The following is a 17,103-nucleotide window of genomic DNA, read 5'->3' on the forward strand; positions in this document are numbered from 1 at the left end:
AACGTGTTATTGACTGCTACGAAGAGAGTACATATCCAAAGTTGGGAGTTTTGCCCTTCATAGCCGAGAATTGAGTTCTCTTGGTGAGTGTTGTAATTAAATAATTCTTTTTGTGTGTAAAATGCTTGATAAATGGTATTAAATTACTAAATTCTGATGTTATATGCAGTTGTATGTAAAAGAGTTGACCCTTTTTGTTTATAATGGGAAGAGTATTGCATGTATGTGTTGAATAATTAATGTTCCAGAGTTAAAAGTCACCTTGAGTGGTTAATAGAGGTTATTTTAACGAATTTCGTCGTGTATTTGAGCTATGAGTTAATGCGCGGCCATGACTCACATGTAATACGGGCAGATGAGGCCTAAGTGCGTCATCGGAAAAATAGCTCTTCGCACATACATAAACTTTATGTGCTAAAGTAAGACGGAATTTCAGTAAAAGGAAAAAAATGTTGAATGTTGTTTATATGCAGACTAACTGCTCTAATGATGTATATTTTTGAAAGGAATGTCTAATTATATTTTTGGCCTTGTCTTTGCAAGGTTGGGTCTTTTCTTTCTTTCCTTTTTCCCTTTTTTTTTTCTTGTTATTTTCTTCTTCTTTTCTACTCTTTGTTATTTCTGAGTCGGATGCTGCACATTTCCTGGACACCGGACGATTTTGAAGGAGAATTGTATGTGAATTGTCCCTGCTTGCTTCACATCGGAAAAAAACCGTTGCGAGCGGGAACTGGCGAGCCATTTGCCCATATAAGGAAGGACCGAGCTTGTGAATCAAAGAACGAAAGGAGTGGTATGATTGTGCACACATCTGAATTGAACTGTTGATCCGAGATACATTGCGGAAGAAGGATCTCGTGAGAGCGGCATTCGAACTGGAACTGAGAATTAGTGTGTATATAAATTATATACACATATATATGAAAAGAGGAATCTGAATTGTATTGAATTTGAGACTGCTAATTAAGCAGTACATTTGACCTGTGATTTTATTTTCTCTACTGTTATATATATTTTTTTTCTTTCTCTATCAAATTCCATTGTATTTCATTTCAATTCATTTTGATTTTATATTTTATTTTTATTTATTTTTTCTTGGAGAACGAGAGTAAAAGGTATTCTTAAAGGGTCATCAATTGGAAAGATTGTATTTGAATTTAAAACGTTTACTTAACCTTAAATAAGCCAATTAGAAACAAATTGAATAAGTAAACAAATAAATCATATACATATATTAATAGAATAAGGGTCAATTAAATTTATTAGCTTGAAACTAAATAGGTAATAAAAAAGAGAGAAACAATAATAATTATAAACTAAATAGGAAATATAAATTAGGGTTAATATATTAAGTTTACATTTATTTGTTCCACGGCAAATCTTTGCTGTTCTCCTGGTCATTATATATATATTTTTTTTCTTTCCCTCCTGTGTGATGTGATGTTTTAAATTTCACTGCTTTATCATTTAATTCCTTAATACATCATTCCAAATTTTCTAATGCAACGAGTGTTTGTCACAAATTCTTTCTTCCCTTGCTGTTGACGCAGTCTCTTGAGCGATTCTGGTCTTCTGGTCACTGGTCCAAATTTTGAAGCGGTGCACTTCATGCTCATTTGCATATTTCGCTGTTTGTAAGTGAGGGTTGCACTGTCGCCGCGACGCAGGTTACACTTTCATTAAATTCAGTACAGTAATTATTCAAAACAACACCAGGCCTCTAAAATGAGGGGGTCAACCTGCTTTATGAAAAATTAATCTTAGAGTGATGCAATTCAAGTGTAAGAGCAGTGCTGCTAGATTTTCTGAACAGAGTCTATTTCTGAGGCATGTGGATACATTTGTGTGAGAAATAGTGTTTGTTTTTTGTGTGCTGCCTTTTGACTAATTCTGTATAATTAATTCTGTCATATTATCATTGTTAAATCAAAACATATAGTAAACATTTACTGTGTTCAAACAGTACTGATGTTTTGTATCACTCCAATTCCTTGTGTTCATTACAAAAATATATAGTATTTTACCTGAGTTGTGACTTGTAAAGTAGAAGACCGTTAAATAGTGGCGGGAAACCTTTCTATTGAGTTCTCCTCACGGACTGCACGCGATAATTAATATGTAACTTAACGCGAGTACGCGACTGGACTGATTCACAAACAAATGAGCCGTTCACACCAAGAATGATAGCTATAAATATATCTACAAAGATAAGCGTTGACACCAGCGGACGGACGATATAATAGTTTGTTTATTCAAATCGTGTGCTTGTCTGTCACTTTAAATGCTCGAGCGCGTTACAGCAGGATGGATTCTGATTGGCTGTCGATGTTTTTATCGTTCATCAACTGGATAATCGTTATTCTTTCTCTGTGCCTTTATCGTTACAGCTGTGGTGTAGAATTATCTTTATCGTTATCTTTGTAGTTATCGTCCTTGGTGTTAACGGGCCTTTATGAGCTAGCTCTTTTGGCAATCAGAAAAAAAATGACCAGTGTAGGGTATTCTACAAATATCTTTTGAAATGCAAATTTGGATTGACCCACTTGACATTGGGGAGTAGGAAAGACTTGCCAAAAAAACGACCACTGCTAACTTTTACCTGAACTCTTTTCCACACAAAGCTCAACATTCCCATCATGTTCACCTCAAAACAGTTTTTTTTTTTACCTGAGCTGTTTTTGCAAAAAGTGAGTGAATCGTAAACCACTTTAATCATGAGTAATACACATTATCAATGCCAACAGAAGTACTACAGCCTTGAAAGTGGAGTCACAAGTAAAAATACAGAAGTTCAAAATGCAAAGACAAAGGGTTGAGGTGTTAGAGGAACAACAGTTAATATATAAACAATAGACCGTGAGATAAAACAGAACACTGAAAGTTCCACCTATTGTTCTCCTTCCTTGCATTCATTGTAAAGGCTCACATGAAGCATTTTGACTGACTAAAGATTTGGTCAGGGGCTTTTCTTTTTGCGGTTCTGTGAGGGTGTTGTAGGTGTTCTAGTTTTACTGTGCTCTGCCCGCTGCTGTCTGGCTTGCAGCTCCTTTACCTCAGCCAAAACCTCTCTAGCTTCTCGCCAGGAAGAAATGGCCTCTTGTAAGAGTCGTTCAGCTGCCGCCCTCCTGCTATCCCAGTCCAGTCCCTCTTTGAGAGGAGAATCAGTACCCCTAATGCTTTTGAAATGGGGCGAATAAGAGATTTGGAAAAGAGCATGGTCTGTTGATTTCACATGGGGGGAATTTGATCCAGTGGACAGAGGCGAGTCTGAACCTTTGATGTGGGTCAGATCGATGCATTTCAATTGGGGTGAACTTGATTCTTTTGAATCAGGTAAATCGCAGCTCTTCGAGCGAAGTGCGTTTTTGGAATGAGGGGATTTGGACTTGAAACGGGGCGAGTCTTTTGATTTCACATGTGGCGATTCTTTCCCTTTGGAACCGGGCGAATCTTTCACCCTCACTGAGGGGGAGTTTGTGCCTTTGCTGTAAGGTGAACTATGTGAGCTTGAGCCCTTGGAGTGTGGCGAGTCAGAGCCCTTGAGATGCCGGAGACGAGGGGAGTCAATGCCTCTCAGGTAGGGGTAAGATCCCATTCTGTCCCGATGGGGTTCCTGTTCCTGAATCTCAGCGAGCAGCTCTTGAGTCCTCTCCAGCCGCTGGTTGATCAGATCCTGCAGGTGTCCCGTGGGACTCTGGGCCTGCGTCGCCTGGGATCCATTCTTCCTATTTGGTTTTCGCTCTCCTCGGGACAGAGCGTCATCCATGGAAGCACATCGGTTACGGCCCTGAGATAACTTCTTCTCACTCTGAGGTGTGTGAGACTGGTTTTCATTGTTCAAGGAGAACTCGGTCTTGCGTGGCAAGCTGCTGGTTTTCACCTTGGCCTCTGTAGAGGAGGACGGCGGCCTGGATGCATCGGTACCAGCGCGTCGACGGCCAGGAGCCAGTTTATCCAGGCTGACCCGATGGTCCTTCGACCACTCATCCTGATCGTCATCAAGCATACCAGCATCTTCTTCATTCACCAAGTCCAGCATCAGCATCCCATCAGAGGAGGCAGAGGCCTACAACAAGACAACATTAAATACCACTTTATGTTTATCTGGTGGATATGCCAGTATCTTGACACCTAGCAGCATGAATGCAGCATCATGAATTAGTTTCGGTTACCAATCCCCTCAAAGAAATGCACCAATGTTAAGTGAGCAGTTTTCAGGTGGTCATGTGATCGTAATATGTAAAATGCATCTATCATTTTAATTATTTATTTAAAAAGGTTTGAAAATATTGAACCAAATTTAACTAAATATACACTACCTTTGTAAAGTTTTGGATCGGTATGACTTTTAATGACTGAAAGAAATCTCTTATGCTCATAAAGGCTGCATTTATTTGATCAAAAATACTGTGAATGTTTTTCTATTTTAATACATTTTAATGTAATTTATTTCAGTGATGCAAAGCTGAATTTTCCGCATCATTACTTCAGTGCCACATGATCCTTCAGAAATCAATCTAATTTGCTGATTTGCTGCTCAAGAAACATTTCAAATTATTATCAATGTTAAAAACAGTTGTGCTGCTTAAAATTTTTGTGGAAACTGTGATATATTTTTTAGGATTCTTTGATGAATAGAAAGAAACAGCATTTATATAAAAATAGAATTCTTTGTGACAATTTTAAAGTTTTTATCAGTTTAATGCATTCTTGCCGGGGGGAATCTTACTTACTTAATCTTACTGACCCCAAACTTTTGAGTTGCAAATAACAGATAAATCTACTAACCCTAACTCAAAAATGAAATAAATTCAAAGATTGCTGTCCAATGATAACCTAAAAACTGTTAAGAATAAATAATTCTCACAATTGTTGAAACTCAAATAAAAAGTGAAAATTTCTAAAAGCATAACCATTCAATAATTAGGTTGAAACGAGATTTAGAAAGGGAAAATTAAAAGGTGGGGTGGACATTTAACTCCAGGGGGACATCTAACCCTCATCTTAATCTACTATTTATATGTAAAACCTTTTACTTTTTAATTGAAGAAAAAAATACTGAGTGCACCTTTTAAACCGCAAAGTTTTCTGGACTGCACTACCTCTCTGTTTTACAGTCAGGTTATAAATAGCTGCATATAAGTTTCATCATTATTGCACCAAACAACCACCGAGTGCCATGATGTCTGTATGAGCAGACAAACAACAACAGTCTTTGAAATCAAAGTCAAAGCAAGAATGCCACCCACCACAGCCATGAGATGACCCCGCGTAGGCAAACGCCGCCCAAGTGGGATCTTGGCCCGATCGCGTGTAGGATGAGCCAGAAGACTCTCCTCCTCAATCGTCACCTGCGAAGGGAAATGAATCAAACCTGGATCTGAGCTCATTTTACCATATTAACACAGTCATTTTCAGCAACCTTATATGGGTTCTAATTTACACAACACAAAAGGCCTATATGACATGAAGCGTTAATTAGTCTTGCGTTCATCTCAGTTTAATCCAGTAGTTGTTAGTGTGAAAATGAATTTGCAGATTTATAAATAGAAGGTGCCTAATACAGATGATGTGAAATTCACACAAGTGGGTTTCTGGTATGAAATGCAGTGATTTTACAAGTGGAAACAAGACTGTGTGAAATCTTTTGCAACCCATTAAAATGGGTTTTAATGTGCACTTTTTTAAATCTTAAGAGGACCTATTATGTACTTTTACAAAGTCTTGATTTTTTTTTGGGGGGGGGGGGAGCTAGAATAGCTTTTCCTGCTTTAATGTTCAGAAAAAAACACGTTATTTTTCCCATAGTCTCCATTGTTGCAGCTCCTCTCTTCCCAGTCTGTCAGTAACGCTCTGTTTAGTTCCTGTCTCTATGAAGCCCCTCCTTCTGAAAAGCACAATGACCTCTGATTGGTCGGCTGGATAATTATGTTGTGATTGGTCAACAGCTTCCAGTTTGTTTAGGAAATGTCCCGCTCCTTATCATAACCGCCAGTTTCAACACACTACTAACTCAACCAGGCCTCGTCCCTTTATTTTGCGTATGCCTTGGGCGGGAATTATTTAAATGAGGAATATTGTGTTTGTTCCCGGAAGAAAACTCAAGACTACAATGGAGGCGTTTCAGGGAGTTCAGAAACAGTGAAACTGATATAGAGAATAACTCCCTTTGGAGTGAATTTGTGCTTGGTAACTTTGCAGAGCTTTTTCATGCTCAAACAGCAACATTACACACTGAAGAAAGGTGCAAATTTAAACAAGCATAATAGGTCCTCTTTAAACCCCCTTTTAAATTATTATGGCCACAGTAATAAAGCATGATGTTGACTGGTTTAACAGTTCTTAGCCGAAATGTTTTCCATAGGTATGTCAACCAAAAAAAGTTGTATTTTCTATATTCATTGAGTGCTTTTGTGAAATAATTGCACAAAGAATTTCCAGTATCCTAAAAGTGCAAAAACAAATAATGACAAGAAGATAGAAAGTGAATCTAAAAGTGAAATAGAAGAGGGTTAGCACTAGAAAATGAAAGAGAAATATAGACAGAAAGAGACTGACTAATGCAATGAAAGAGTGTTGGAGTGGAAAGCTAAAAGATGATTAAAAAACAAGGAATAAATAAAGAGTATCTGAAATGTCTGTGCTCACCTCATCCAGCACACGATTCTTAGCTCTGATAATAGCTGTGTTTAAAACGTTGATCCAAGATTCCTTCTCCTCTGGACTCACAGCCAGAAATACAAGATTGGGGCTCTAATGGAAAAAAGCACTTATTAAAATATCAACAATTACAATTATTGAAATGAATAATTATGGTATTTTGAATTTTCAAACATGCATTTTAAGGGTCCTTGAAACAAAAAAACTAAATTTTCAAGGAATCAATTTCGTATTGCCAAACCTAAATGTCTGCAATGCTTCATTCAACCAGGTATGTTTGAGCATTCTGTCCTTTTTAGGGTTGCATCTTGTGAAATTACATCATGTTTTTGGTTTATTTAGATGTCTTTGGTCTGGTTACCAATTTGATTATTTATGTATGGTCCTGTTAATGTCACTGTATGTCTGAGCCTTGTCACAAGCATTTCAGTGCCCTCTATTCCCCAGAGTTAATTGTGCAAATGACAAATAAATGCCTTTTGACTCTTGACTCCCTTGACTCTGGTCTGTGTTGCGTTCATATTTCAGTTTAACAGCACCAGAGTTTGTTTGGAAGCAGACTGAGACCCTGAAAATGTGGTTCTCGGTCCGCTTGTTAGGTGCACCAGCGTTCACACTTACTCAAATGAACCGCACTAACAGAGCAATCGCACCAGAGTTTGTTTTAATCGAACCAAACCTGCCAAGTGTGAACACAACTCTAAAAAACTGATTAAAATCTAAACACCTTGTAGTCAAACAGGCACAATATGAATTGAACCCTTTTTTTATCCATAATGTCATAATATTTAGTTCTTACCTTGTTTCCAGGGTGTTGGCGGCGGAGCAGGGTAAATTTACTGTGGTTCTTCTTGCTGTGGCTCTTGGCTTTTCGCAGTTCCTCCGAGCGCTCATACTGTGCCAGGTCAAACACTTCATGAGTCTTCCCATTATTCTTCATCTGAACACAAGAGCAGCAGCATCAGCACACATGCCTGAAGCTAGTTACAATTGCTACCATTAATTGAAAATATCAGCAGCGCTTTCCCAGGCCAACTGTGCCGACACATTGGGACACATGGGACACATTGATTTTAGCTCGAAGGACAGCAATAATTAATGTTCAACAGAACACTGCTGTGACATCAGTCCATGGAAACTGACAGAACACTAAACAAAATCACCAACATTTAATTTACAAATAGTTACAAAAACATCCTGTACCCTTATTTAAGGATATATGAACAACACAAAGTATTAAGAGTAACTTGTACTCTATGGAAGCCAGTTTACACCTCAAAGTAAAAAATGGTACTTGTGTCTTTTATTCCTCATATTGCTCATTTATTTGCAACTATATATGCAACCAGACCTATATCTGACAACTGCTGCTAATAACTGCTCATTTATGTCATATAATTGTGGTTTGACATTTTATAATGTGACTTTATACTTACAAGTTCTGAGCGCTAGCTAGTGGATATCTCACAGTGTTATACCGTACCTCAAAATTGCCATTGCAAATGTGACTATGGGCCCTATTTTAACGATCTGAAATGCAAGTAACTTTGTGGGCGGATCTTGGGCACTGTTGCTATTATACCAGCGGAATAAATGACTCTTGCGCCCGACGCAAATCTAAAATGGGTTGGTCTGAAGTAGCTTCATTATTCATAGGTGTGGTTTGGGCGTAACGTGAAATAAACCAATCAGAGCGTCATCTCACATTCCCTTTAAGAGCAGGCGCGCTTGTTCCATGGCGGATTGCTATTATAACGGTGGATTTGCCAGACGCACGCCAGGAGCGGATCACAGCCGAGGAGACCGACGTTCTCGTCAGGGCCGTAAAACACAGAGAAGTGACATTGGGGATGGGAGAAACCCACCCAAATTAGCTTCGGTTAAACAGGCGTATGATAATTTGGGTAAATGTGTAAGCTAGATTTATGCCTATTTTTTCACATCTTCATGGACACCACGATGATTTCGTGTGTTAATATTTTTCCTTGTAATAATGTAGCCTATGGTTTGCAAAAATGAAAACTGCTGCTTCTGTGTAGATGAGAGAATCAAAGTGTATTCGCGTTGTGCACACGCTACATTGATTATGGCCAAGCATGCGCCCTCAAAATAGCATATGAATAACATGCACAACGCGCCACTGACTTTAGACTAGGTTTTTCCAGGTCTGTGGCGGAATTGTTTTCTAAACCTGCAAAATAGCATCAGGGAACGTTTGCGCCGGAACACGCCTCCTCTTTTTGCCTAACCGCCCCCGGGAGCGCAAGTTCATTCCCTAATTTACCGGCGTGCGTCTGTGGAGGGAAAAGTCAGCTGTGCGCGGGTGCAAAATAGGAATGATACATGCGTCGGTGTACAAAGTCAATTGTGCTGGGTGCAAGATAGGGCTCTATATCTCACAATGTGAATTATGATTCTTTTTTTGGTAATGCTTCACTTTTCACAATGAACAGCGCAAACCTCACACATATAACCAAGCCTGGTTCAGAACATATTCTCAATTAATACCAAATTGCATAAAAGGAAACAAACTGTGTTCTTTTCCATCAGAAATCAAGACAGATGTTCCAAACGGTTTTCAGTTAGTAGTACAGCCCCTCCCCTAATCATTCAGCCAGTGACCCATCTGTGAAAAGTAAACGCCTCATTTTAAGACAGGTCAATCTTCATTATGGCTGACTATGGTGGAAAAGAGGTAAATTTCACTGAACCTGAGGGGAGGGCGACCCACAGTGGGACCCACAGTGGGACCCACAGTGGGACATTAAATCCCAGAGAGCCACAATGAGGGTCACAAGGGTTTCTGCTGATATGAACACAAAAACTCAACACTAGAGATATTAGCATGCATGTAATGTCTCGCATACCAAAAAAGAGAAACGTAGACATTTTGGGTCAGAGTTCTGCATGGTTACCATGCATTCACCATAGCAACGGAAATACGCAACAAAGAAATCTGATGTCAGTCAGCTTGAGATTAAAGTACAAAGATCAAAGTGATCCATGATCACAGACCAAACAGCAAGCACAAGCAAACCAACATCTATTACTCTATTCCGCTTTGAGATAGGTCACGTTTATCTAAGAGAGTTCACAAAACAGCCAGTTTTACGATAAAGAGCAGCATTTAGGTAAACCCCCCTCTATGCCACATATGGCTAAAGGTAATCTGTGTAACTGTATGCCTCCAGATGGCCTCCTGGGGTCACACATTTAAATGTGAGTGAGCACACACTCTGAGAAAGAGCGTACTAGTGATGCTAATATGGGGCAAAAGACCCCTGGAGGAAAAAAGCCCAGCCTCTCTTCACCACATCAATATTTCACTCCCACGGTTGGCACAGCACGTTCCCGGCAGGGGGCCATCCTGATCTCTGGATTAACCACCTCCCAAAATAACCCACTAACCCACCATCTTCACTCTCATGAAGGTAACTCCATCATCCACAACAAGATGTAAGGAATAAAACGCAGCCTTCGTAAAGAGTACTCCTATGAATATTACATTTCAGAACAGAGATGGTTTTCAAGGCATTGTGAATTAGTAGTTTATAAAGCTGGCTCTGGCTGCTTCACTTTGCTTGGAGCCATACAACCTTAAAATCAGTCTCAAGATGTAAGGACTGTGAACATGAAGTGAATACTGCTATTACATGCCTAGTTTTACCTCTACGAACAAGCTGGAATTAAATAGATTTGCAGAATCCCCTTGAATCACGTGTTCAGTGTGTTCTGTAATCTGGTTGACTGCATTATTTAGAGGTCAACCAATTTTCCTAAAATAGACATAATTGAAATAAACTAAAGTAAACCTCACAGCCCTTTGTCCTGCCAAATGGATGTTATGCAAAGTTAAATATAATTCAAGGGATGATGGGACTGACGGATGATTATCAGACACTGTGAATCTGTGAATCCACACTGTTTATGAGTAAATCCTCAGTACATGTTTGATATGATCCATTTGCACACATGATGAATAAACTCTCAACCAAGAATGATCAGCCTGGATACAGTGAATCCTAGAGTAGAGCATCAATTATTCACACCAGATGTATAGAGGGAGCTTGAAAAGAAGCACTTTCAACCCAGTTATAGATGCTCAACTGTCTACATGTATAAACTTAAAATAATTCACATGGGAATCAGAAAGGATCATAGCCTTTACGAGTAGAGTTGCGTGAAGTGTCTCACTATGCTACATGAGTGAGATCAATTGAGTAGTTATGTCAAGTGACATCATTCTGGCAAGAACAGGGCTACCTTGAGCGGTGAAGCAAAGTCAAGTGCAGCGGTGCATAACGCTATCAGTCCTAAGACAAACAATACACAGAGCCTGAAGGCATGCAGCGATCACCGGAGGACAGACCTGTAGCACACACTCAGACTGATGCAACCTGCTGACATTGTATTCTGATACTATAAAAATAACCTTGCTTGCCTGACTGGTGGGACGATGCACAGGGCTAGAAGATGAGCATACAGAATGTTAATCTTGCAGCTGTATTTGACAACATTAATTTCTCTGAACACCTGGGGAATCTTGTGAAAATATGATATCATGTATGCCAAACTAAAATATTTTGGGAATTCAAGCAGTGTTGACACTCACAGTGGAGAATGAAAGATTGAAGATTCAACTACTTTGAGCATGGACTTCACTGTATATTAACAAGGACCTTTTATGCCCTTTGACAAAGTCTTGATTTTGTTTATAGGCTCTACTAGAATAGGTTTTCATGCTTAAATGCTCAAAAAATTTGTATTTTCCCCATATTCTCCATTGTTGCAGCTCCTCTCTTCCCAGTCTGTCAGTAACGCTCTGTTTAGTTCCTGTCTCTATGAAGCCCCTCCTTCTGAAAAGCACAATGTGCTCTGATTGGTCGGCTGGACCAGTGAGTTGTGATTGGTCGAGCACTTCAAGTGTGTTTGAGGAATGTCCCGCCCCCTTACCATAACTGAGTTTCAACACGCTACTAACTAACTCAACCAGGCCTCGCCCGTTTATTTTGGATATTCATTGGGTGGGAATTATTTAAATGAGAAATATTGTGGCATTGGGAAGTGGTGGAAACTCACGGTGGAGTTGAACTTCCCTGACGTCGTGCATTGAGGCACGCAGCAGAAATCACTGTTGGGATCATCCCGCTTCTGGTACTTTACTGGCTTTGACATTTTCTTCTTGTCACTAACATTCAGATGTTAAAATCAAATAAAACGCCAACAGTAAAAAGGGCTAACTAGGTTAGCTAGGCCAAGTCAATAGCTGTCGCCGACTCGCCGTCAGTACCAAACAGAAGCAAACCGGAAGTCAGGAGACCTGTTTTCCGGTTTGGTCACGTGACGCTCAGCATAAAGCCTATTGAAGCCCCTCCTTCTGAAAAGCACACTATGCTCTGATTGGTCGGCTGGATCAGTGTGTTGTTATTGGTCAACCGCTTTGAGAATGTTTAGAAAATGCCCCATCCCTTACTATAACTGCCAGTTTCAACACACTACTAACTAACTCAACCAGGCCCCGCCCCTTTATTCTGCGTATGCCATGGGCGGGAATTATTTAAATGAGGAATATTGTGACGTGTTTGTTCCCGGAAGAAAACTCAAGACTACAATGGAGGCGTTTCAGGGAGTTCAGAAAGAGTGAAACTGATAAAGAGAATAATGGTACATTCAAGTCATGTCGAAAATATAATATTTATGAGTTGAACACACATGAACACCACCACAAAATCATAAATGTGAGTGGGAAGCTTGGGATTTTCTTTAAGCCCCGATGTCTTTAAGCTCCGACCAAAGTGACTTGAATGCACCTGACATTGTAAACAAGACTTAAATACGAATTTCCCTGGAGGACTTGAACGCACCATAACTCCTTTGGAGTGACTTTGTGCTTTGTAACTTTGAAGACCTTTTTCATGTTCAAACAGCGAGATTACACTCTAAAGAGAGTTGAAAATGCTCCTCTTTAAAATAAAAGTAATAATTTATAAAATTAATTAGTAATATATTAAAATACATAAAAATATATTATTTGAATTTTTATGTTTTTCATGTTCCTTTAATACTTTTAAAATTGAAGTTTCTATTTTTTTTTACAAAATCATAACACTCAAGGTGCCAACTGCATCGGTGTCAGCAGGCTCAGTTTTGGTGGCCTGTCCTTGTAAAGTTCATGTTTGAATAATTCACCACATGAATAGGAAACATCCATACTCATTCTACTTCACTGCAACACGCAATACTTGGTCTCTACATGTAAATCAATGTCTTTTTGAAGCATAGACTTCAAAAAAAAAAAAAGAAGCATAGTAGCCTATTAATAATAATTTGTAAAAGATATGCAACTAGTCAGTTTTGGATTACTTACCAACAAACAAACTAGCAAACAAACATAACGGAAAAGACTTTCAATTAAATCTGATATTGATTTAAATCTTTAAAAAACTGTCAACAAACAGTAAAGACTATCTTAAGAGGAGTCCCATTGTTCATGGTGAACTTGAAAAGCTTATCTGGTTCTTATTTGTGTCACTGACAGATCAAAACACATGGATGCAAATTGCTGCGATACTTCATTTAGATGCGGTATGTGTGGTTTGTTCACATGGGTTTCTTTTCATGATGGCGTGACACTGGATTCAGAGTCCTGAACGTCTCCAGGGAGCAGATGTGCAGCTGGGCTTTGAATCTTTTAATGTAAATAACAATGTCGCTCATCCAAAAGACAGCAGATGTGTGAATGCGACTGCTTTCTCAACTCTTAAAATCATTTACGTTGCTTTAATGAGAAAAACCAGGGCACTCCGTACAGTTTTCCATGATATGCTGTTATCTGACGGCTCTGTGAAAGTGATGAAAGCCTACAGGCAATGACAGAAACAAGCTGCTACACTCCCATGAAAATGACAACCATGCCTCCACACAAGCTTCAAGTGAGCAAATGATTCAATTGTGAAGATTGGTTGCTCCTACATCGAACCGGAAATTGAATTCAACTGAATATTTGAAAGCAACTTCAGGGATCGTTGGTAGTGCTCCTGACACAAAATCCATGACACAGGGAAATATTGATTGTAGCCACTAACCAGGTTCACTGCTGCTTGTCGTTTGGGGACACAATTGGGTTTCAATTTTCAGTGTTTATATAATACCCTTTAGAAAATTATAGCTTGTCAAAAGGATTAGTTTGATGTTGCAAGAGAATGTCCTTAATATCAAGGGCAGGAGGTTTTTTGGCAAACATTCATTACTCCTATCATATAATCTCTGTAGTTAATGTCAAAATCTGAATGGGTTACATACACGAGTAGTTGACATGATATACCTTTGGGAAGTTTACATGCCCTGCCTTTGATTGAGCATGAAATCATTATGAAAATGTATTATAATTGTCTTTATAACTCACCTCTTTTTCAAAGATGTACAGATGATCTCCTTTAAGCATCACAAAGCGGTTTCGCCATATTTCCCTGAATATTCCTTTTCCGCTGAACCTGCGGATCCAGCCTACTTTGTCTGGTTGGGGTGAGGGCTGGTTGGCATCCTGAAGACCCTGCAACAGTGACCCGGTTAGTGTGTCGCCCGTCTTACATAATAGTATCCAAGTTCAAACAGATCTCTGTCACATGCCATCATTACGTTTATTCCACATCTGTTACTAGTACTTATATTATAACTATTAGTAAGTTGTCCAATAGTGACTATATATTTTTTTTACTGGTATTGATGTGTCTATTTGAAGTATTCAAACAGTGTGCTAGTTACAAGTTTTGTTAGCTATTTATTAGATACTAGTGCATATAAACATTTTAGTAACTTTACAATAAGGTCTCAATTAATGCATTAGTTAATGCATTTACTAAAATGAGCTGAACATGGGCAATATATTTTACAGCATTTATTAACCTTTGTTCATGTTAGTTAATAAATATATTCATGTTAGTTCACAGTGCATTAACTAATGTTAACAACTTTTGAGCTTAAACAATGTAGTAGTAAATGATGAGACTGACACTTTACCTAAAATCAATAAATACTATAGAAGTATTTTTCATTATTTCATGTTAACTAATGTTAACTACTGAAAAATGTTACTAGTACAACTGGAATGCATACTAGTGTCATATAAACAGGTAGATATTAATAAATAAGTACAAGTAAAGATGGAATAGGCTACTAGTAACTATTGAGTCCATAATTGTATCCATAATCTCTAATAAAATAAGACACTACTGGAATAAGAAGTAATTTGTAAAAGATAGGCTAGATTACTTACTAGTGCCGTAATAAAAAAAATAACGTTAACACTTTAAGGTCTCATTTATTAACATTAGTTAATGCATTAATTAACACAAACTAACAATGAGCAATACATTTGTTACAGTATTAATTAATCTTTGTTAATGTTAGTTGATAAAAAAAATCCAGGTTGAATATTGTTTGTTCATGTTAATGCACAGTGCATTAACTAATGTTAAATACAACATTTTATTTTAAAAATGTATTAGTAAATGTTGACATTATCATTAACTAAGATTAATAAATGCTGTAGAAGCTTTTTAGTTCATGTAGTTATAACTAATGTTAATAATGAAACCTTATTGTAAAGTGTTACCAAAATAACAGTATAGCCTAACAAAATAACTAGGCTACTAGTTAACGTTAATTACAGGCTACTAATGCACCTTCAAATTATATCCAAAAAATGTTTTACTGTCAGTTGGTCAATTAAGGGTGTGGTCAATTAAAATGTCTGTTAAATAGAATAAAAGATGTCCAAAAATACGAGAGACAACAGCATAATGAAGAATACGCGTAACGAAGATATGCGCTCTCACATTCGGCGCTTCATAACAAAGGAGTCATTGTTAAATTAATTTAGCCTACACTTAATAAAGAAAAAGCAGAATACAAATACTTGCGCTGTATTACATTCAATAAACCTATTAAATTATGAGCCTTTACACATCTGCATGAAATTCTCACCCTTTTGACCAAATGGCTTTTCTTCATGCTGTTCGCAAAATATATGTGTCCCGCTCTCTGGAAGAAACTGAGGAGTTGGTCTGTATCCTTTGAGGTGAATGTGGCGCGCGCAGGTGTTGTGTGTGGCACGAGCTGTTTCTCTCAGGACTGATGGATTGCCAGTCTCTACATTGACGATTTGCAAACCGCGGGCAGAGGCTCTCCATTGGCTTGGGTGAGTCCCCGAGCTGCTGCTGTGCTTCTCAGTTCTCACCGACACGGATTTCCCCGTTTATAGAGCTCGACTGCTCCATCTATTGAACGACGAGCACAGCTGTCGGCGGGATGATGATGGTGATGACACGCTGCATATTGAGCTTCCCTCATGAACACACTGCAAATCAGCGCACAGCAACGGATATAGTTATTTTAAATGATAATCAATATTGCAGGGTGTATGTTTATGTAGAATTCAAGAATATATGGTCATGTTTTTAATGTAATACATCCAGAACCACTGTGTTGGGTGTAATTTAATTACTATTATGGAGTTAATATTGTGCCATAATTAAACAAACAAATCCAGCATTTTGCAAACAAACTCGATCTTGAAAAAGTAAAATAAGGGATTACTTTCTGTAATTTAATTACAGTTACTTCTGATGTAGCCTAAATACTGCATAGAACTATTCTATATTGGATTTAACATCAGTATTTAATGTTAAAATGTATGTTTTTAATGTAACCTTCTCCCTTTAATCAGTTTAAGAATAATTTATGCAATTGTATATTGTTTATTTGAAAGAATCAAAAGTGCAATTTCGTGTGTCTCCTTGTATTGTTCACCTGGTCAAGGTTGATATGGGATTTAGAAAGTAATTAATAAGTAATCCAATATTTCTTAGAGTGTAATTAGTACAGTAAACTATTTACACTGTTAAAATGTAATTAGTAGCTAGTAATTAATTTTACTTTTTTAGAGCAACTTACCCAACACTGTCCAGAACTGATCAACTGAGACCGGGGCTAGTTGTCACACGGGAAAGTTTAGAAATTTTGATTCATTCATATTTTAGAATATTTTTTGTGTATGTTGTCTTGCAAACTAAAACAACAATATCACATTTTTAGCTGCTGGGGAACAAGAGAACAGAATAAAACCGCTACATATTCAGGCAAGGATATTTTTCATGAATACAGGCCGGGCAACTTGTCACATTTCTGATGATTCAAGCACTTTTCTTCATAATTGATTGTTAACTGTTTAAATTTTGCTGAAATGTTTATCTTAAAGGCAGGTTCCATTGTGACAACTTGTAAATGTTCGTTATCTTTAGTCTATACAGAACTTAACATATAAAAATAAACCTATCTTTATAGATATCGTCTGGAATAAAAGTGACTATAGCCGTTCGACTAGCTTTGTTTCAGTAAATCTAAAAAGAAATGTGGCAAAAGTTTAAAAAGACACAAATGAGA

The 17,103-nt window shown here is 38.0% G+C and overlaps 1 protein-coding gene across 1 annotated transcript; it reads right to left on the reverse strand.

Annotated features, from left to right (window-relative positions):
• Positions 1–2,692: 2,692 nt before the first annotated feature.
• plekho1a (pleckstrin homology domain containing, family O member 1a) lies at positions 2,693–15,933 on the reverse strand. The gene is made up of 6 exons (XM_084131160.1): positions 15,646–15,933; positions 14,066–14,212; positions 7,460–7,600; positions 6,649–6,753; positions 5,250–5,351; positions 2,693–4,066 (listed from the first exon to the last, which is right to left on the reverse strand). The coding sequence occupies exons 1-6, from the start codon at positions 15,670–15,672 to the stop codon at positions 2,957–2,959; spliced, it is 1,632 nt and encodes a 543-aa protein (XP_083987286.1). The 5' UTR covers positions 15,673–15,933; the 3' UTR covers positions 2,693–2,956.
• Positions 15,934–17,103: the final 1,170 nt, after the last annotated feature.

This window comes from Abramis brama (genome assembly GCF_963993115.1).
Source record: "Abramis brama genome assembly, chromosome: 12".
Classification (NCBI taxonomy): domain Eukaryota; kingdom Metazoa; phylum Chordata; class Actinopteri; order Cypriniformes; family Leuciscidae; genus Abramis; species Abramis brama.

What these genes read in the sequence shown, in the direction of transcription:
- plekho1a (XM_084131160.1), bottom strand. Translation starts at nt 15,672, where the DNA reads ATGAAGAAAAGCCATTTGGTCAAAAGG. An exon ending in TGTACATCTTTGAAAAAGAG is followed by an intron (nt 7,601 to 14,065) that starts GTGAGTTATAAA and finishes TCTTGTGTTCAG; the next exon opens with ATGAAGAATAATGGGAAGAC. An exon ending in AGAATCGTGTGCTGGATGAG is followed by an intron (nt 5,352 to 6,648) that starts GTGAGCACAGAC and finishes TTCCCTTCGCAG; the next exon opens with GTGACGATTGAGGAGGAGAG.